We start from the raw sequence: 22,011 nt of genomic DNA, 5'->3' as shown, positions 1-22,011 counted from the left end.
GGGCTTGCAGCTTTTTCTCAAAAGCACATAATCGATTAAAAATGAAAAACACAACCCTGCGACCTCGTGTGGGAGTCGTAGCAGGTTCCCATAACTAGCTGCCAATTACCTTTGTTTCCTTCTCACAAGTGAAGCGAACAGCCCTGCCACAAACAAAGCCTTGTAGGTTTCTCATGTTGGTGCAGTTCCTAATTTAATTCATTAGTTGAGCAAACTAGCAAATTAGCCTGCCCGTCCACCCGGCACGTAACTTTTTCCCGAGAAGGCCCTTTCCCTGCAGGCCGGTCATGTGCGCACAGGACGCAGGCTCTCTGATAATGCTGCTTTTATGTTCACGCGCTAGAGGGGCATCCGCACGGTGGTATGTGCACGTGGTCTCAGATGTGATGTGCGGGGGTGGCGGGTCGGAGGGTACTTGTAATCTTGCTGGGATGTTGCAGGTTAGCCCACTCTGCAGAAGGCGCGATGATGGTGTGGGTCCTGGCCGTTTGTGTGCTGCTGTGGGCAATGCCCTGTCAGGCCCAGTTCCCGCGGCCCTGCGCCACCTCCGAGGCTCTACTCAGCAAGGAGTGCTGCCCGGTGTGGGACGGCGATGGTTCTCCCTGCGGCCAGCTCTCCGGCCGCGGCAGCTGCCAGTTCGTGGAGGTGTCCCAGGCCCCCAACGGACCCCAGTTTCCGTTTTCGGGTGTGGACGACCGGGAGGATTGGCCCATCGTCTTCTACAACCGCACCTGCCGCTGCGTGGCGCCCTTCAGCGGCTTCCAGTGCGGGGAGTGCGCCTTCGGGCGCTGGGGCCCAGACTGCGCGGAGCCGCGCGTGCTGGTGCGCAAGAGCATCACTCAGCTCAGCGCCACTGAGAGCGCCCGACTCCTGGCCTACCTGAACCTGGCCAAACGCACCACCAGCCCCGACTACGTCATCTCCACTGGGACCTACGAGCAGATGGACAACGGGACCCGGCCGCTCTTCGCCGATATCAGCGTCTACGACCTCTTCGTCTGGATTCACTACTACGCGTCCCGGGACTCATGGGTGCCGTCGGAGGGCGAGGAGGAGACTGTGGTGTGGAGAAACATCGACTTCGCCCACGAAGCGCCCGCCTTCCTGCCATGGCACCGGTTCTACCTGCTCTTTTGGGAACGCGAACTCCAGAAGGTGACGGGAGACGAGAACTTTACCATCCCCTACTGGGACTGGAGGGACGCCCAGGGCTGCGACGTCTGCACCGACCAGCTGATGGGCGACCGGCACCCCACAGTAGCCGGCCTGCTAAGCCCGGCCTCCTTCTTCTCCTCCTGGCAGGTAAGAACTGAAGTCAAACGTGTGCTTCGTGGCTATATTGCTACTACTTCCTGCATTGTAGGGAGTCCACATGTCTGGGTGTGTACTAGTATCTGCAGTTAGACGTGAGATTTTGCAATTAACGCCTTGCCTGCTATAATCCACCTATAACTGTCCAAATGAAACTACATGTCCCAACATGCAAAGTGTTGTTCGTGCAAAAGCCAGGTCTCTTACTCCATACACTCATCTATAGAATGGTCCTCAATCACCATGCCATCTCTTACTCCATACAGCTGTCTATAGAATGGACCCCAGTCACTATGCTGTTTGTTAGTCCATGCAGCTGTCTACCGAACGGCCCTCGATTGCCATACTGTCTTGGCGCCCTATACCATTGTCTTCATCCTGGTCCTCCATCGCCATAGTGTTTCGCACTCCATACAGCTACCGGTAGTGTGCTCCGCCATACCACGATCATGCCTGCTGCCTCTAGTGTTGTCCTCAATTGCCATACTCTCCCTTTTTCTACAGGGGTCTAGTTATCACAATCCACTATCTCAGCACAGTTCCTCCTTCTTTAAGGTAGCTTTAAGCGTGCCCCTTGGTTCCTGTTCAATTGCATTTAATTTGGCGCTCTCTCCCCCTTTCCCTAGACCCGCCTCTCACTTCACCTCTTACCCATCACCTCAGATCAGAAATTGGATAGTTTCATGGTCGTGCCTTGAAGGTCAGTCCCCAAAGTCCTTGGGGGAATATGCAAGTTTGCTCCTGTGCCTACAGGTACGCTTGGGCTCGGATCCAGCTGAAGATAGAGTAGTTCTGCTCTCCATTCCGTTGGTAACCCGGGTCACATTGTGTAGTTTACTGTATTCGTAGTCGGTGAAGCACCACAGGTGCTTGACTCCTGGTGCGATAGACGTCTGAGAAGGATGTGTCGTAGGCAGAGGGTATTCAGGATTGCACATTCCAGTTTGGAGGCCTCTTATTTGTTAGACTCTGGGTTTTTGGGCAGTTTGTACGCCTTCTCTGAGTACTCGCCAGTGAAGAAGGACCCAGTGTGCTCTCATTGCAGGAAGATGCTGTACATCAATTGTTGCGTTCCACCAAGTCCCTCATTTTAATGTTACCGCGCATTTCTAGCGTTTCCACAGATTTTTATGAATGTAGCAATGATGCACTAACTCGGCGATGCGCCATGAGTAGTCGCTACCAAAGAGAGGTTGGAATTCACCACAAGCAACAGTGGAAAAAGTGTAATGATTTTATTGGAAGATAGCGCTCACTTCTTTTCAACAAAGCTTTAAGTCAACTCAATGTTAAGTGTGGTAAAGTTATCATTTTGGAGTAATAGCGATGGATTTAAATCAGGCAGGTAAACAAGTAATGGAATTGATTGGTCAATGTGGGGGATATCCATGGTAGAGGAGGGACTTTGTTTTAATATTATGACTGATCAAGATTTTGCATGCAGGTTTAGGTTTGTATGTTGTCATTCAAACAAGCTCGCCATGGTGCATTGTCTCAGGGCCCCCCTGTAAGTTTCCATACCCTGCTCTGTTATTTGCCCAGCTCTGTATCAACACAGGTTCATCCTCCCCCAGACACCACATCTGATGGGGCCTGTCCTTTCATGTTATTGCAAATTCATTCTCATATTTCTTTTTACCCTGTTACCATGTCTACCTTGGCAGGCGCGTCACTGTCCCGGAGCGCCCTACGCCACGCAGCATACCTAGCCACACTGCCCTTCCTTTCCTGTTATCGTCAAAGTTCTATGCCCCCAACTCCAGTGATGTGTGGTCGGTGTGTTGTCTAATAAGGTGCATGAGTGTTGTATAGTATGTTATGGTGTGATGCGCTGTGAAGAGGTGGTTTTTGTTTCGATATGTAAATGATATAATGAAATGTCGAGTAATGCAGAGCGCCCTTTGCTTCCATTCCCTTTTAACCTATTGATGGATTCGTTTTTATTAGATGCTGGGACACCCAGAACCATTTTATGCTGAAAATATGCAAATCTGCCAACATATCAGCAGCCCTCCAGGTGCACGTTACCACATGGTTTGAGATTCTGGAGGAGCTCATGACATGAGGAACGCCCCCTCCCCCGACCCTAAACATGAAGAGCTCTGAAACACATCTTATTGTTGGGCCTAATTTTATCCTCATTTGGCAAAATGGGATCTCACCCCATACATTTGGTATTCCCACTACATACCCCCAAATAGACTCAGTACTTGGGCTCCATTTGAAATGACAAAGTAAGCTGTGATGTCCATGTTGGGTGAGTGGTTCAGGCCGCATTCTTTCCTCCATGTCTCCTAAAACGGGAATATCCACCGGCCAGCATACTTTTGTGTTGAGAAGTATGCAAAAGCTCTGTTTGGAGGCTGTCGGAGCATCAGTGAATAGGCATGCGCAGAACACTATAGATCTCCTATCTCTGACGATGAAACATGACAATGTCTCCGACTTGCACTGGCGCCCTGTGACAGTGAGAATTATCTTTACGATGTTATTTTGACCTTTAACTGCCTGCATGGAAGATCACCAATAAACACCAGGCTAGCATTCCAGTTTGAACTACCTGAGATTCATTACTCGAGATCTTCTCCAGTTCTTTAAGTTAAAGTGCAGAGGAGCTGTCAAAAATGCAGCTTTTTAGCTTAAAGATTATGGAACATTCTTTCCCCTGGAAGTAGATCGATCCCTACACTTTCATCCAATCATCAAGGAGTTAAGACTGTTAGTTCTCAGGAGCAGTCAACTTCTCCTCTAACTTGACTCACTAACCAACTCTCTCTTCGTCAGCCTTCTTCTTGTACTGAGAGAAAATTTAATTAACAGTGATGTCTTATAAATAGATATGTTGTGCTGTGATATTGAATGGTGAGGTGTGTTGTCTGATCTAGCATGTGTTTTATCGGATGATGTGGTGTACTGTATGCAAGAAGGCGGCGTGGCACAATGTGATGGCAAGGCAATGTGTTGTGGTGTGATATGCTATACTTTTTGTGCTATGATTTTAAAAAGTATTGACTGATGTATTGAGATGTTATATGGGTGTGTCAGTGTTATATAATGCTAACTGAGTTTTTTTTTGTTTCTAGTGTGATAAGATGTGATATCTGGTGTTATATTTTATCGTGACGGGGTATCTTAAGTTGTGGCAGAGTGTTTTGTTGTGTGTTGTTCTGTAATGAGTTGTGGGAAATTGCATTTTGTGGAGTAAAATGGTGCTGTGTAATCGCCATCTTTTATAAAGCACTCTGTAATCGTAAGGGGCATGTGCACGCTTATGGTGCACAGAAGCGATCTCTTAGAAAAATAAGGTTGTGGTGATTTCATAAAAGAAAACAGCAGTGCATTGTGTCTTAAATGTTTAGGTAATGCTAATGCCTCCGATAGCGTGCATACCTGAATGGTGGCACAGCTGACTGCCTGTATCATTTTGATCTTAGCTACACCTCAAGGATGCTTGTAGCTGAGGAGCCCCGGCTAGTGGTAAGTCCATAGTCTGCTTTTCAGACAACTCTGGGCAGTTGTGTGTTTGAGTTTGCTGTTTAGATAGAACTCTTATTTGGGCTGGAATTCGTTACATTTAAAAAAAAAAATCTGGTGTAATAAGTATTATTCTTGGTAGGTTGGTTACACCCACACATACATAATTATGTAGAATTTGCATTTTATAGTTTTTTTTGTCCTTTTGCTTAGTAGCAGAGATTGGCTGTAGTCAGTTTTCCAACCAATGGTGTCCCCTGCAAGCTTGGCTTCAATGTCCCTCTTCAATAGGGCCCAGGCAATTGAGGCTTAGCCACTTAAAATGATAGCTTTGGGATCCTATAATCACATTCACATGCTCCCACAAGAGTACACATATTTTGAGTTTTGATTTTATCTGTATGCACAATATCAGTGGACCTACTCTGACTTTCTGAAATAAATTCAAATCTCTCACTTTGGAATAATGTAAAACACTATTTTGTTTTCAGTGGCTTCACCAATAGAATGCAGCCCTTTCTCTTAACTACGATTGACTGTTGCCAACCAATCAGTGTGAAGGTGTGTTGGTATGATTGAGGGATGAGAAATGAGAAGTAGGGATGATGGTTCATTCTTGAGAAATCGGGATATGAAATAGGGATGATGAATTATGGATGAGAAGTAAGGAAGATGGATGAGAAGTAAGGAAGATGGATGAGAAGTAGGGATGATGGATGAGCAGTAGGGATGAGAAGAGCAGGGATTAGCGGTGAGAAATTGGAATGATAGATGTAGGGCTGATGGATGAAACATAAGGAAGATGGATGAGAATTAGGGATTATGGATGAGAAACAAGGATGAGAAGTAGAGATGATGGATGAGAAGTATGGATAAGGAGTGAGGAAAGAGGATGTCCTAAAATGGATGCTGTACCCTTGCTGCCATGTAGCTTTTTTTCTTTGAAAGTGTTCTTTATTGAAGACTTTAAAAATAAAAACAGCTGCCCTGAAAATAAAGTTGGATATTATTAGAGTAAAATAAATCTATACAAAACCAAAGTACAATTGCGGACTCCAATTACCATTAATGATTTATAAAGCAAAACCCAAAAAGTATTGAGTAACCACATTTGGAAGCAGCTTAGAATGAAGGCAGTAGAGACATGTACTGCATGTATGCTCATTTTATTTACCAGTAATTGCACTACGCCTAGTCCTTCTCTCTTGCTTTAATTCATTACTAACGAGGTGGTACCGTCTCATGAGGCCTAATACAAAGCTGCAAAAATGAAAACACCTCCCCCCGCTGCTCCTCCTGTGAGTAACAAGCTTGGGTATGCCAACAACACAGTTGCTCTGTTCCTTTTATGAATTAACGCGAGGCAGTAGGACTTGGCGTAATGCAATTATTAGTAAATAATATGAGCTTTATCGTAGCGTCTCCCACTCTTTACCTCATTACTAATGAGATATAGCAAGCAAAGAAAGATGCAACAGACAACTGGTTGAATGCATCGAAAAACATAATTCTTTAATGAAACCGGACTCATACTCACTATTGCTTCATAGAGGAAAGACACTCATAACACAACACTTAATCAAGGTGAGTTTCCTCTGAGCTTCTGTAATGGTTAACAAAAGTGGATGGGGTCGACCAAGTAGCAGCCCTACAGTTTTCAGAAATAGATGCATGTAGAAAATTGGGTTACTAGTTGGCGGTGGTGAAACCCTTCTCAAGCAGTGTGAGAAGGTGGCCTGGTATATGCTGTCCACTAATTAAAGTGGGCACCCTGTACCAGTCCACATGACCCTTATGATGTATGAGGTCAAAGATAACCTTTAGAAAGCTATCCTAGTGTTAGCTGTGGAGAGCAGCCTTCCGGCTTAATCTTGAAGGAATGTAAAGCAGCTTGTTTTACCAGAATATGACCTACTAAATGAAAGGAGAACCACACAGTAGTTGTATACAAATATGTATTTATTAATATAATACTCTCTACTAGTCTCTATACGAGACTACGGCACAAATCACACAAAACTGAATCAATAGAACATTCGTAAGTAGAAAATTACACAGCGGGCTCCAGGCGGAGACCGAACCATATACTAAAAAAATGGTATAACAATAACGACTTGACTAGACAGTGCCTAGATCATGTAGAATGGCTGGGACACCAAGGAACCACCCGGAGGAGTGACACAGGGTGCCCACGGAGGACGGGTGCAGTGAGGAAACACGACTGCATGCTCCGTACAACTCTATGGGAAAGTCGCAGTTGTAAAGTTACAGGTTAAGGACACTTCAACAAGGACTTCGAGCAAACCATTTGGAACATAGGATGTTCTAAGGCCAACCCACAAGTGAGTACTGAGGTACCCGTGTTACCTATCCCAGAGGATCCGGGTGCAAAGGGGTCAAGTGGTGTTGGAAACCTTAGTCGTTTTCAATAGAGAGTTGCAAAGAAGTACTGCTGCCAGGAGGGCGAAGAGTGTCCGGTGGACTCCAAGCCTGGATTCGAGGTGAGAAGAACCTGACAGCAGAGGGGACAGACTCTAGGTCACTTCAGGTGACCAGGGGCTCAGTAGTCGAATGCCCACCGATGGTCGAGTGCTTCAGGTGCGGAGAAGGGTTGCTTGACTCTGCAGCCACGGGGACCAGGAGACGTCGAGGATGACCAGGATCCGGAAGTGAGCTGTTCACGAAGGATGTCGAGTGCTGAGGGGTCGATGTCCGGCTGGAGCACCAACAAGCCTTGGCAAATGCAGCCCATATGGTCAGAGTAAACAGGTTACGGTGTGAACCAGCAAGGTCCAGAGGACTCCCCAAGCAATGAAGAGTTAGGAAACACATCTGGAGCAACCAGGTAAGCCCAAGAACAAACAAAGTGACCCTCACCAGGACCCACAGGCAAACAGACCAGGGATCACGAGGAGACCTCAAGCTAGTTTGCAAAGTACCAGCCCACAGGACACATGCAATTGTAAATGTACGCGTTGCACAGAGGTTCGGGTTGCATGGTCTCCACGAGGGATACTGGTCTCAGAATCGCTGAGAGGTCAGAGCTATCTCAGGGAGCTTCGGGAACCCACCTCCTGTGTTGCTGAAATCTTCAGAGTCCTCAGGAGCTCAGGAGAAGCAAACCGGTCAGATGCGTTTAGGTGCCTGCTTTGGCAGGGAAGTAACTCCTTTACTCCAAGGGAAATTCTTCAGTCATCTAGCGTTGTGTAGGCAGTCAAAGTACTTGGTTTCTCCTTTGCAGAATCTTGTCCAGGTAAAATCTAAAGTCCTGTAGTTGGGTAACCCACTTTATATCCATGGGAAGGGGTTGGAAAGATTCTGTGGACCCTGCTAGAGGAGGGGCAGGACAGAGGGGTGGCTACACCCATGTCCTTTGTCCAGTTTCGCGCCAGAGCAGGAGCCAATGGCTCCCAGAACTGGTTTGAGCTGGACTATGCACAGGGACACCAAATGTGCCCCTGTACAGACTTTCTGGCACTCTGAGTTCACCCACCCAGTCCCAATACACTAAACCCTGTCTGGGAGGTGGTCACGGCTCCCTGTGACAGGATGCCTATTGTCATGCCTTCATCTGCTCGAGCTTGGCTCAGCAGCAGGAGAGAAGAATCATGTCTGTGGCTGGCAGCGTCCATTTTGTGCTGCCCAGGTCAAGAAAGCTGGTACCGGGTAGACCGGTGACCCACATATGTCCCTTGGAAGGGTGGATTCATACGTCCCACACCAGTTACTTGTGTGGAGGTATGATTCCAAGGTGTTTGACTCCAAACACGACATGTTTCTAAGCAGCAGTTTTAAAGTTAGCATTTTACCACGAGGTTATAATGCACTTAGAAATATATGTCTGGCTGCATCACAGACAACCCCGGAGAATGGTCTCCGAAGGCTGCAGAGGGGCTCTGCTCATGCAGGGGCACCCTCTCACGTAAAACCCAGCACACTGCCTTCAGGATTGATTAGACCTGCCATAGGGGTGACTGATAGGTTTTTAAGTGTAGTGATTTAGATAGATATAGTGAACCTATATCTTAAGTAAGTGGTGCAAGCACCAGCTTACAAAGTCTGCTGTAGCAGGCTTGTCGTGTCAATTTGAATGGGCTCTCATGGGTGGCATAATGCATGTTTCAGCCCATGGGAGGCCTGTGGGGTACCGATGCCCTGGGTGCATGGTGTACCATATACTGGGGACTGATAAGGGTACCCCAGTATCCAATCTGGAGTGTACCTAAAGTACATACTTGGCAATATAAGGGAGAAAGCAGATAGGCTGGGGTCCGGATTAGCAGGATCCCAGCCAGACTAGTCAAAAATCAACAAAACACCAGGAAAAAAGTGGGGGTAACTATGCAGTCCGATTCCACCTTCCTACAAGCAGCAACCACAATTCTTCTCAGGGTGCAGTCCACGCGAATCCTAAATTAACCCGTCCTCAACCCTTGGGTCGCTTGGCACCGAGCAGTCAGGCTCAACTCGCAGGCAATGTGTAAAGTATTTGTTCAACACTTCATACAGTAACAGCGTGTAAACGCACCCCGAAAGGATCCCGCATCAATTTAGAAATGTAGAGTAATTTTTAATTAATAAAACAACCAAAATGACAAATCTTCAATTAGTCGAAATAGAGAGATTGAATTTGAAAGATTTTAGAGAAAATAGCGCCAAAAAGCTTAAAGCGCCAACTGTGGGTATCTGGTTGCGCCAGACCGGGACAACGTCACAAGTTCATGCTGAATGCAATGGAGCGCGGCCCAGTTACTGGGACTCAGTTAGGCCCACAGAACAGAGTACCTTAAAACCTGAGTTGGTGAGCGTTGAGTGCATCAGCGTGGAAGTGCATTACGCAGCCGAAATGATGTTGGTTCCAAGATAAGGCTGTGCTACAAGGTTCAGTCGTGTAGACATCAGGGATCCCATCGACTGGGCTTGCATTGTGCAGTCCGGTGTCAAGGATGCAGAACACAGTCGGGGCGATGCATCGGTTCCGTAGACCTGTGAGGCTGCGATGCTGAGTTCGTTGTTGAGGCTGCCGTTGATGAGGGTTGTGAGGGCCTGCTCTGAGGGTGTGACGTGCAGTGGCAGTTCTGAAGGTGATGCAGGCTGCAGCAGTGAAACAAGTCTTTGTGACGGGTCCAATCCATGCAGCATCAGCAATGCTTCGGTTATGCTCAGGGTTGCCCTGTGCAGCGGAGGCGATGTGCTGGTTCCACTGGATCCACAGAGGCTGGTAAACACCTTATGCCTGCTCCCAAGGGTCCAGGTCTAGAGGGACACTACTTCGGTGGGCAGATTCACAGATTGCCTGTTATGTCCCTGAGGCTTCATATCAGGAGGCCAGTCATCTAGCCCTAGGAGTCACTCTGGGATCTGGTTTCAGGAAATGCAGGTGCAGGCCATCTCAGCAAAGCAGGATTCCAGCAGAGCAGCAGTCCTTCAGCAGCACAGCAGGCCTTCTTCCTGGCAGGGTATCCACAGGTCCAGAAGGGTACTGAATTGGGGGTGTTTAAGGTCCTTCTTTTAAACACAGTTGTACCATTTGAGGAGGGGAGAAGCTCCCAGAGGCATGCCTTTGAAGTGCACAGGTGCCCTGCCTTCCCTGCCACCAGACTAACTACAGGGGGTTTGAAGCCCTTTGTGTGGGGACAGGACACAGCCTGTTCAGGTGTAAGCGAGGAGGAGCCCAGCTCCTCGCTCTCATCCTGCCAGTGATGGCCCATCCAATCAGACCTAGCTCCCACTATATGTTACTGTCTAGGAGAAATACACAGGAATCTCTAGTGGCACAACCTTCCCCACTAAGTTACAAGCCATAGAAATAAGGGATCTGAGCCATCATTGGCTTCTCCTTTTTTTTTTTTGCTGGCCCTTAATTTAAAAACAATGCTTCTGTTTGACTAAAGGGATGAAACCTAACGAAATACATTAGAGCACTTCCAACATCAACACACTTTACTCTTCCCCCTTCTTCAGAGGAAAGAAATTAACTCAAGTAAAATTAATTTCTGTTCCCAGTGAAAAGACAAATTGATTTTGGGAACTACAGACAGCACTATCCTATCCAGAGAAACCTTACCAAATGGCAAATTAAAGAGCAGAGCACCCAACTCTCCCAGCTGCCTGACTGCTGTTATTGCCACCAGAAAAAAAAGATTTGTGAGTAAGAAGTTTCAAGTCTAATACTTCTAAAGACTAAAAAGGCAGATTAGATAAAGCGTCCAAAATCACATTTAAATCCCATGAAGGAAAGGATTTCGGGGGAAAACTATAAATATTTTCTAGCCCCTCAAAAAGTCTAGCCACCAAGCTATCTCTCTTCTTCAAATTCCTCCACTATGCTCTAACGGCCGCCCATTGGACTCTTAAGAGTTGGAACCCTCAATCCAACCTGGATCAAACCTACAGTAGTGGGGTCAAAATCTCTTGTGATACATCAGCTAATGTTTGCCACTGTCTACTATAAGCTTTGAGAGTGGAGGACCTAAAGGTGGTAGATTCATTATTGGTGGTGGTATTTGTAGATCCGACCTTATTGCACATAGTCGATCCTGCTCTTTAAAATAACACAATCCTGCCTTTATTTTATAGTTCAGTACACCAAGCTCTTAAGTGACGAGAAGTAGGATGTAATAACATTGTAAGAAGTGACCTGGCAACAGTCCTTTATTTGAGCCAGTATTTGCTGGTGCCCGGCACCACACTTATTTTCTACACTGGTTCTTGTTTATGAGATTACAGAACATGTTGGTCACTCTTAGCATATTTTATGTGCACAGCACAAGTGTGTTCGCTATTTCTTGTATTACAAAATAATAAAATTTGCACTTGCAGGCCAAACCTACAGCTTGGAGAGACATGCAATAACCTCAACTATCTCACTTCTTTAAGTGTGATGGTTAATGGGCAATGCTGACTCTGCTATTCAGCAGACATGGCAGGAGCTGTGGGTGGAGCCAGCTGCAGTAAAATACTTGGGCCCTGGCACTCACATTGCAATAAATAAAGCACTACGTGGCAAAGAGATGTCGGCGTACTAAACCTCCAAACACACTGTACTTTTTGTCAATGGGAAATCAAGTAACTTATCACAGAGACCCCCAGCCCTATTTTGCACATGAACATACCCTAAATGTCAGCACTAGTTGAAGACCGCACTGCACACCATTAGAAAAAAATGTCCAGGTTTCTGCTCATATGCTAAGCAGCAAAGTTACCGCATCCTGAATGTTTCAGAATGGAACTCTGAGCTCTATCCTATAATGCTATTCAACTCCTCTCTGATGGGCAAAAGCCCTGAGAGTTTGAGGGTCATATAACTTTGTCTGGCCTTCTATGTTTTTATATAGCTAGTTGTGCCAACATCGATCTCTGCGTTCTAGTTAACTAGATTCCAGCACTTGCCTCCCTGCATGGCAAACGTTTCTTAGTTGCAGGCCTTGGCTTGTCAGTGAGATATATTCTTGGGTTCATCTAATTTTACAGCTCGTGCGCTGATGGGGAATGCTTCCGAAGCTTGTAGGGTAAAGCAATTGTCTGAACACAGGCTTTTCACTGAGATGACATTGCAGTTGCTCTTATGAAGCTGACAGTTCCTTTTCCATATTCTATCTCTAATAATGTCTACTTCATTGTACATGAGGCCCAATATTAGTCACCACCCACATCTAAAACTAATCCCACTAATAAGGTGCCAGGGAGCCTCAAGAGTTCACCATATAATACTTTTCTTACAGCTTGCTATATTAAAAGGTTACATTTTCTGAATGACATTAATTCATGCACTTTAAATAAACGTTTCAGAATGAAGACCGCAACAGAATAGGTTTCCAGATAACACACATTAGCTCTATCAGGATTCTGTCATCAAAAACCAACATTGCTCATTGTGCTACCATCATCTCCAGCTGTCAGGGTCAAGAATGCTTACCTGCCCATAGGAAACTCAGAATAATTGCCACCGGGTGCAGTGTTAACGGACGGGCCCGCGGAAGGTGGGTAATCGCAACCAGGGTTGCCGGTCTAGTCTCTCGCAGGTGGTTGAAGGCGCAAGGACAGAATTGGCTGTGAAGTGCGCTGGCAGAATTCTGAGCCGTGCACTTCACCAACAATTTCTCAGAGTGTGCCTCTCCCGTGCAAGCACCTTTGTTAATCAGAAGGTTAGAGTAGCTTATTCCTCTCAAGCATGCGTAGTATGTAGTTTAGGGTAGTGTTCGTTTCGGAAGCGTCTGTCAGTTAGGGGATTAAGAGGTTCATATAGCTAGAGTATCACAAAGGAATTCAAGGAAGAGAAGGTGAAACACAAGAAAAAAGACAGCAGCTTACCTGGACCCCGAGGTATGCAGTAGGGTGCTAGTCTTCTCAAGCAACCAAACCGCAAGTTTAAGGCTGTGAAATAAATAGAAGTTGTAAGACCATGACAAATGTACTTAATGCTTAACAATAAGCAATAGGCAAAAAAACATAGAAAAGAATACAAATAATTTGGAAGCAATTCCTTACCTGAATGAAAGAAGAGAAGCAAAAGCCTTTAGCTTGGCGGGTAAGAGAAGATTAATAGAACACGGTATTAGGAAAATTCAGTTTTTGAGCTAAGGAAGTGAATTAATAGTTGTTGTCATTGACTTACAGTTCACGTGAAAAAACGGCAGAAAAGAGACGCACCCAGAAGGGCTTAGAAGAAGGCAGTAGAGGTGAACCAAGGAAAAGCAAGGAAGTCTCTTCTCTGTCTCCTTCCCCTTTCCCCCGGCAGGGTTCACACGAGCTCCTGTTGTTCAGGGGTTCGTGCGAAGGCCTGTTTAGGGAATTGGGAATAGTCAGCATTCTTCTCCAGGGAGTCCTAGAGAGAAATTGTGAGTACCACAGTGGGTTTCTGACAAGCTCTGAGGTAAGAAGACTTACTACTTCAACATACATTCTCTGGAAACCTATCAACAGCCATGCCTGGCTGAGAAAACCATTATAGTGGTGAGTAGGATGTCTTATCACTAGTTCTTATCACAATGTTTGTGAGGCCTTGCTGCCCAATCTGAAGTTTGATCCTATTTAAGCAAAATAATTATTTACACCTACGTATGTATGTGTGTGTGTGTACATACACACACACACACGTACATATACATATACTGAAAAAAACAAAGGTTATAGGGATGTTATAGATAGGCTCACATTTCATTCGTACAAGACGAGTGAAATTCAACAATTACAGTTACCTGAGATAACTATAACCTGCCCCCCTGCAATGCACTACTTATGACCTCAAATATTACATCACTCATGACCTGGTCAGTGACATCGCTGATGTCCTCACTAATGACATGATCCACAGAACCACTCACACACCCACACACACTCATACACATGCACACTCACTCATCCATAGAGCCACTTACACACCCATATAGCCACTCATACAGTCATTGACTTAACCATATGCCTATTCACACAGCCACTCACACACACAGCCAGCCACTCACACATACAGCCATTTGCACACCCATAAATTCAACCACACAGACTCTCACAACCCCACTCACTCACCCATACAGCCTCTCAACAGAACCACCCACCTATAAAATTACTCATGCACCCACTTGCCCAACCACTCACCCATTCACAGACCCATACAAGTACTCACCTACTCAGAGAGCCACTCAATCACCCACAAAGCTACCAGTCACTCTCGGAGCCATGCACTCGCCCACACTCCTACGCCCACTAATTCATCTATACAGCCACTCCCACTCATTCACCCATATAGCCTTTCAGCACAGCCACTCACTCATCCATTCAATCACTCACCCACACAGCCACTTAAATACCCATTCACACATCAATTCATGCACCCATACAGCCATTCACACTTACACGTACTCTCCAATACAGCAACTCACTTAACTCCACATCCACTCAAACAGGCACTCACTCACCCATACAGCCACTTAAACATCCAGCCACCCATTCATACAGCCACTCACACAGCCATATAGGCACTCACACACCCACTCACATACAGATACACACAGTCACACAACCACTCAGATAACGCATGTTATAAATAGTATCACTCATTAGTAGAACACCTAGTATACCAATTTAACTTTTGTAGTAGCTTAGTATGTATGTTTAACAAACATAAGCTCATAGAAAACACTTCCACTCACAGGTTGATGTCATGAGTGATGTCATTTGAGATGTAATCAGTGATGTCACTGACCATATCATAATTGATGTAATATGTGAGGTCATAAGCAGTGCGTTGCAGGGGCCTAAGTTATAGTTAGCTCAGGTAACTATAACTGCTTAAATTCACTGGTTTTGTATGAGTGGATTGTGAGCCTAATGATAATCTTCCTCTAACCTTTTGGTTCTTTGCAGTGAATTTTAAATGTATTTGAAATTCTATTTCTGAACTATAACGTCCCTGTAACCTTTGGTTTTTTTCAGGATATATATCCACTGAAAAAACCATAGGTTTCAGGGACGTTCTAGTTAGTTGCACATTTCACTCTTACAAAACCATAGAAATTTGGCCATTATAGTTAGTTGAGCTAACTATAACTCACGCTCCCGCAATGCACTGCTGAGGACGTCACATATTACATCATTAATGACATGGTCAGTGACATCTCAAATGACATCACTGATGACATCATCCAGTGACTGTGTGTTTCTGTAAAGTTTAAATCTGTTTTACAAATATATTGGCCAAGGTATATTGAAGAATGAGTGGGTGTATAAGTGTGTGGATGGAGGAGTTAGTAGGTGCGTGACTGACTGTATAAGTTAGTGATTAAATGTGTCTTACTGAATTCATGGGTTAGTGACTAAACTGTGTTAATGTCTGTATCAGTCTGTCTATTGCTGTGTAAGCTGCTGCATTGGTTGTTGAGCAGCTACATGAGTGTCTATATGGGTTATTGATTGGTTGCCTGAATATTGGTATGGGTGCCTGAGTGTGTGTGTGGGTGGGAGGTGTGTGACTTTGTGCATAGATGTGAGTTCTTTATTCACTGTGTGTATGGGTTCAAGACTGCATGTGGAAACAGCTGTGTGGGTGAGTGTGTGTATGGGTGTGTTGGTGAGTGAATGGATATCTCAGTGCTACATGTCCAAGTAACTACATTTGTAAAACGCAGTGCATGAGAGAGTTGGAGTATATAAATGACTATACGTGAGAGTCCGTGATTGTGAGAGTGCTGAATGGATAAGTGTGTACTTGTATCAGTGATTGTATAAGAGAGTAAGTATATGTTAGTATCACTATGAATGTGAGGTTGTGTGTGTATAACTGTATAGCTGAGTAAATAGAAGTGTGATTGATTCTTTGCATGACTGACTAGATGTGTGAGTAACTCTGGATGAGTGGCAGTGTGTGAGTGTTTGTATAGGTGTATGAGTGCCTATAATAGTGTTGTATTGATGAGTCACTGCATGTATGAGTGACTGTATGGGTGAATGAGTGGATGTGTGTGTAGACCTAGGAATCAGTGCGTGCATACGTAGTAACTGGTATTGGTGTGTCTATTCTTTTGAAAATGGTACTCTATATTTTAGAATGGGTGTATCAAAGGATATATTAAGGTATGAGGAGGTGCATCAGATTTTCACGTGGTTGATGTCATCAGTGATGTCATTTGAGATGTCATCAGTGATGTCACTGACCATGTCATGAATGATGTAACATGTGACGTCATCAGCAGTGCATTGCGGGGGCGTGAGTTATAGTTAGCTCAACTAACTATAATGCCCGAATTCCTATGGTTTTGTACGAGTGAAATGTACAAGTATAACGTCCCTGAAACCTATGGTTTTTTCAGTTAATTTCAAAGGTTTTTTAAATGCTAACTTGTAACTATAACGTCCCTGAAACCTATGTTTTTTCAGTGAATTTCAAAGGTTTTTTAAATGATAATTTGTAACTAACGTCCCTGAAACTAGCTGTGAGCCAACGGACTACTAGTGTTTTATAGTTTAGGGTAGTACTGTGGTGTTTGGGTAGTGTAGGGGGTTGTGCTGGGATAGTGTTGTAGGGTTTAGGGTAGTGCAGTGGTGTTTGGGTAGTGTAGGGGGTTGTGCTGGGGTATTTTAGGGTTTAGGGTAGTGCAGTGGTGTTTGGGTAGTGTAGGGAGTCGTGCTTGCGGTAGTGTTTTAGGGTCTAGGGTAGTGCAGTGATGTTTGGGGAGTGTAGGGAGTCATGCTGGGTGTATATTTAGCGTTTAGGGTAGTGCAGTGGTGATTGTGTAGTGTAGGGGGGGCGTGCTGGGGGTAGTGGTTTAGGGTAGCGCAGTGGTGTTTCGGTAGTGTAAGAGGTCGTGCTGGGGGTAGTGTTTTAGGTTTTAGGGTAGTGCAGTGGTGTTTGGCTAGTGTAGGGGGTTGTGCTGGAGGTAGTGTTTTAGGGTAGTGCAGTGGTGTTTGGGTAGTGTAGAGGGTCGTGCCGACAGACTGATTCACAGAGCTCCGAGCCAAATGAATGGCTTATAAAAGCATAGCTGCGACCTGGTGATGTTGGTAGAGGCAGCATGAAACGGGTATCTCACACAGACACAGATACCAGTGTTGCCTCGCAGAGGTAAAACTACACACCCGATGGCTTCTACATGGAGAGATGCGAGCTGACGGACTAAGTCACAAAATGTCTGCCAACACTTCCTAGTTTCAACTGTTCACAGCCATTGAGCTGCGAGCTCGTGCTTGTAACCCCTCAGCCAATTAGATGTCAGAATTCTCAAATATCGATATCTGTAAAATTTGATATTTCTCCAAAACTACTGAATGGATGTACACCATTTCAACAAAAGCGCGCTTTCTGAACCACAACCTTTCTCCCTGCCACATTAGGCGTAATTCCGTTCAGCAGTGTGATCTGTAGCCTTCTCTAAAGTTTCCTATGGAAAATGCATTGAGAGAACACATTTTGGGACTCCCCTTTTTTCTTAGTCCCCCCCCCTTGACCAATCACCCCCAAACTTTCAAGGTAGGAGCTGATTGAAAAAGAGAAACTTTTTGGAAAATGTCATAAAGTTTCGTCAAATAAAGCCAAAGTTATAAGCACATAGAGGGCTCCAGGAGAGGGGCCACGCAACCCCTCTCCCAACATGAGTGAAGCCCCAGCGCTGCCGGGACCTCAGCGGGCCCCCGCAGCCCCAGCAAGCCCCCCCTATTATTTTTTAAGAAATGCCCCCAGGACCTAGCCCACCCAGGGGCCTCATTAAAATGAAACGCGGGAACTCGCGACCCCAGCGCGAATTGCGCCGATTATTTTTTATTTTTTTTATTTATTTTTTTTTAATGCTTTTTTTGACCTTGTGGTGCTTCTGGGACCCCCTGAGCAGGCCTAGGGGGTCAGGGTGTTTCTACCCTGCCCCTTCTCTTATTTTATACCTTTGTTTCTCTGTTTTCTAGTGACTCGCTTCTACCGAGCCACAAGATGGCTGCCAACACTTCCTGGTTTGGAGTGTTGGCAGCCAATCACAGTGAAGCTTGTGCATGGGACTTAGGCTCTGCCCAGATATTGAAACTTTTATTTTTCTAATTTCTCAGCAACTACTGAACGGATTTACACCATTTAAAAAAAAGGTCGCTTTCTGATTCAAGCACTACCTTTTTGTCAAATTTGGGGTAATTCCGTTCAGTACTTTCGGCTGTAGCCGTGACAAAGTTTCCTATAGGAAATTTATTTTTTTGCCTCTTATTTTTTGAATTTCTCAAAAACTACTGAACGGATTTACACCATTTAAAAAAAAAAAAAAAAGGTCGCTTTATGAACCATGCTCTACCTTTCTGCCAAATTTGGAGTAATTCCGTTCAGCTGTTCGGGCTGTAGCTCATCGCAAAATTTACTATGGAAATTAACATGGGGAAAATGCGTTTTGGGGCCCCCCTTTTTTCTCAGGCCCCGCTTGACGAATCACCCCCAAACTTTCAGGATAGGAGCTGGATAGACCTTTTTTGGGGGGAGAATTTCGCGAAGATTCGTCAAACGTCGCCAAAGTTATTAGCAAATCAAAAAATGCTTTTCCTATGGAAACTAGGTTGTAACTATAACTACCTACTGGCGACCGCCACTAGTGTGTGTGTGTGTGTGTGTATATATATATATATATATATATATATTTATATTTATATATTAAGTTCCACAATGCCCAAGCTTCAGGACGCACTCTACATCAGTATATCCATATAAAGGCTGCAGCGCATTCAGCGGCTTCACGGGTTCAATTTCAAAGCCTTACGCGTTTCAAACGATCATACGTTCTTGTTCACAGGCAAAAGCGGCAGCAAGTTTAGAGGCAGAGGACTACTACTAGCGTCACCAAACATCTCTTTATTGCCAACAGGTGAGGCAACACGTGATAGTACCTTAGCATTCTGGGAATAGTAGTCCAATGTCAACACCAACAGTTCGTAATACAACCTTTTCTGCCACTTTTAAATAAAGTTCAATTCAGCCATAAGTGGGCTCCTCATGGGCTGCTTCGTGCGTTGCACAATCGTGACTGCCAAACTGATGAACCGATCACAGGCTTCCTGCATAGGTGACCCATCGGCATGCTCATATTTCAGCAGGGGTGCGGTCCTCACGGCAGGACTGCCGTAATTTAATTAAGTTCCACAATGCCCAAGCTTCAGGACGCACTCTACATCAGTATATCCATATAAAGGCTGCAGCGCATTCAGCGGCTTCACGGGTTCAATTTCAAAGCCTTACGCGTTTCAAACGATCATACGTTCTTGTTCACAGGCAAAAGCGGCAGCAAGTTCAGAGGCAGAGGACTACTACTAGCGTCACCAAACATCTCTTTATTGCCAACAGGTGAGGCAACACGTGATAGTACCTTAGCATTCTGGGAATAGTAGTCCAATGTCAACACCAACAGTTCGTAATACAACCTTTTCTGCCACTTTTAAATAAAGTTCAATTCAGCCATAAGTGGGCTCCTCATGGGCTGCTTCGTGCGTTGCACAATCGTGACTGCCAAACTGAAGAACCGATCACAGGCTTCCTGCATAGGTGACCCATCGGCATGCTCATATTTCAGCAGGGGTGCGGTCCTCACGGCAGGACTGCCGTAATTTAATTAAGTTCCACAATGCCCAAGCTTCAGGACGCACTCTACATCAGTATATCCATATAAAGGCTGCAGCGCATTCAGCGGCTTCACGGGTTCAATTTCAAAGCCTTACGCGTTTCAAACGATCATACGTTCTTGTTCACAGGCAAAAGCGGCAGCAAGTTCAGAGGCAGAGGACTACTACTAGCGTCACCAAACATCTCTTTATTGCCAACAGGTGAGGCAACACGTGATAGTACCTTAGCATTCTGGGAATAGTAGTCCAATGTCAACACCAACAGTTCGTAATACAACCTTTTCTGCCACTTTTAAATAAAGTTCAATTCAGCCATAAGTGGGCTCCTCATGGGCTGCTTCGTGCGTTGCACAATCGTGACTGCCAAACTGATGAACCGATCACAGGCTTCCTGCATAGGTGACCCATTGGCATGCTCATATTTCAGCAGGGGTGCGGTCCTATATATATAGCTTATGTCACTGCCTGTGAGCAAGGAGTAAAATACTCCGAAGCGCGTCAGGCTTGTTAAATTACCTGAACGGTAAGAATCCTGCCTGCAATGGAGTCTTCGCTGCTGTGCTCCTCGAACCGGGGAGAGATTGTGTGGCATATAGGTATATACACAAACATTCAGCAGGTATTATCTCAATAAACTATAATTGGCGCCCTAAGGTAATTATAACTTGTGCCCTTACCATGCACAGTCCATCAATTTCACTGCAAATGGTACAGTGATATTATCAATAATGTAATGAGAGATGTAATATGTGGGGTAATTAGCAGTGCACGGCGAGGGTATGAGTAATGGTTACCTTAGGTCATGAGGTATAGTTACTTGAGATAATTATAACTGCTGAATGTCTATGGTTTTGTGTGTGTAAAATCTGAACCGAACTATAACTTTCCTGCAACCTTTGGTTTTCGCTGTGAATTTGCATGTTTTTTAATGCTATTTCCCAACTATAATGTCCCTGAAACAACACCGCGGGCTATCGATTGCTCAGTTATCATTTAAAAAAAACACAAATCCCATCAAACCTGATGTTTGTGACAGGAAATGAGCAAGAGGTGTGACGCTATTATGAGTCAAGAACACTAATCACACACTCGTGATCAAGGTCACTGTGAGACCGAAATGCATTGAGTTTGATACAAAGATTTGCCTTTGGAACTTTGAGGAAAGACTAAAGGAATTATATTCACTCCGTGAGTGCAACCCGACTCTTTACTTATGTAAAGCTTGGATAATATAATAACCTAAATCTATATATCCAAACAGTGTGATCCCAGTTTTCCGGCGCGCACAACAGAGGGTGCAAGTGTAGGGGCCAAATCCAAGCCCTAATGCAATTTTCAAAACAAAGGGCGCTGCACTCTCCAATCCAATATTCAAGGTTTATTATTCAAACATGTAATGCTTCACCAACGCGTTTCATCCTCCCAGGGCCTTTGTCCTGTTAGGTGAGTCTTTATTTCATTGTACTTTTTATACTTTCACATTAGCCTACAATGAGGCATTGTGGGTGTTGTAGTACAAGATCATCACTTCAAACAATATATAGAAATTGACTGTTCTTTGTATATAGATTTTAGTGATTTTCTTATTACGCCAGCATGATAATAGCATTGTTAGTATAGTAATTGTTACTTTCGGATGTTATTTTATTAAATACACAGTCAAGTCCCTTTTTGTCTACAAATGTTTAAACTTTTTCATTAGTTTTCAATTGTATTCATTTTATTTGTTCTTAGTACCTTTTGGTTTCCATAATTTTTCATAGATTTTCAAGGTCCTCCGCATTTGGGTTTTTTCATTGTATCTATGTGTTAATGCATGTTTTTTAAATTTTATTTGCATAAAGTGTCCAATTCTTTATCATCATTGTTTTTTTTATTTTTTGAGTCGTAATATGTCTTTCAATGCAATTGTGGAAAACAATATGTAGGAAGCACAATCTGCATATTAAAGAAAAGTATTCTTGAACATATGAGAGCAGTGAAGAACAAATATATGACATATGCCACAGCAAAACATATGGCATAATGCCAAGAAAGCAACTGGAAGACAATGAATTTCTTTGGCATTCATGCAATAACGAAGAACGAACGTGGTGGCAATAGAAAAAGAAAACTACGATAATTAGATTAAAAACAAAGGCACCATTG

General features: G+C 44.6%; 1 protein-coding gene across 1 annotated transcript in view; it reads left to right on the top strand.

Annotated features, from left to right (window-relative positions):
* The first annotated feature begins 346 nt into the window (after window positions 1–346).
* Window positions 347–22,011, top strand: part of TYR (tyrosinase) — a 259,380-nt gene continuing 237,715 nt past the window's right edge. Inside the window, exon 1 of the mRNA XM_085623141.1 lies at window positions 347–1,302. Within this exon, the coding sequence (XP_085479267.1) occupies window positions 466–1,302 (837 nt within the window). The 5' untranslated portion in view covers window positions 347–465. The remainder of the gene's footprint in view (window positions 1,303–22,011) is intronic.

Source organism: Triturus cristatus, chromosome 8 (genome assembly GCF_964204655.1).
Source record: "Triturus cristatus chromosome 8, aTriCri1.1, whole genome shotgun sequence".
Lineage (NCBI taxonomy): Eukaryota > Metazoa > Chordata > Amphibia > Caudata > Salamandridae > Triturus > Triturus cristatus.
This window is presented reverse-complemented; position numbering and strand designations above follow the sequence as displayed.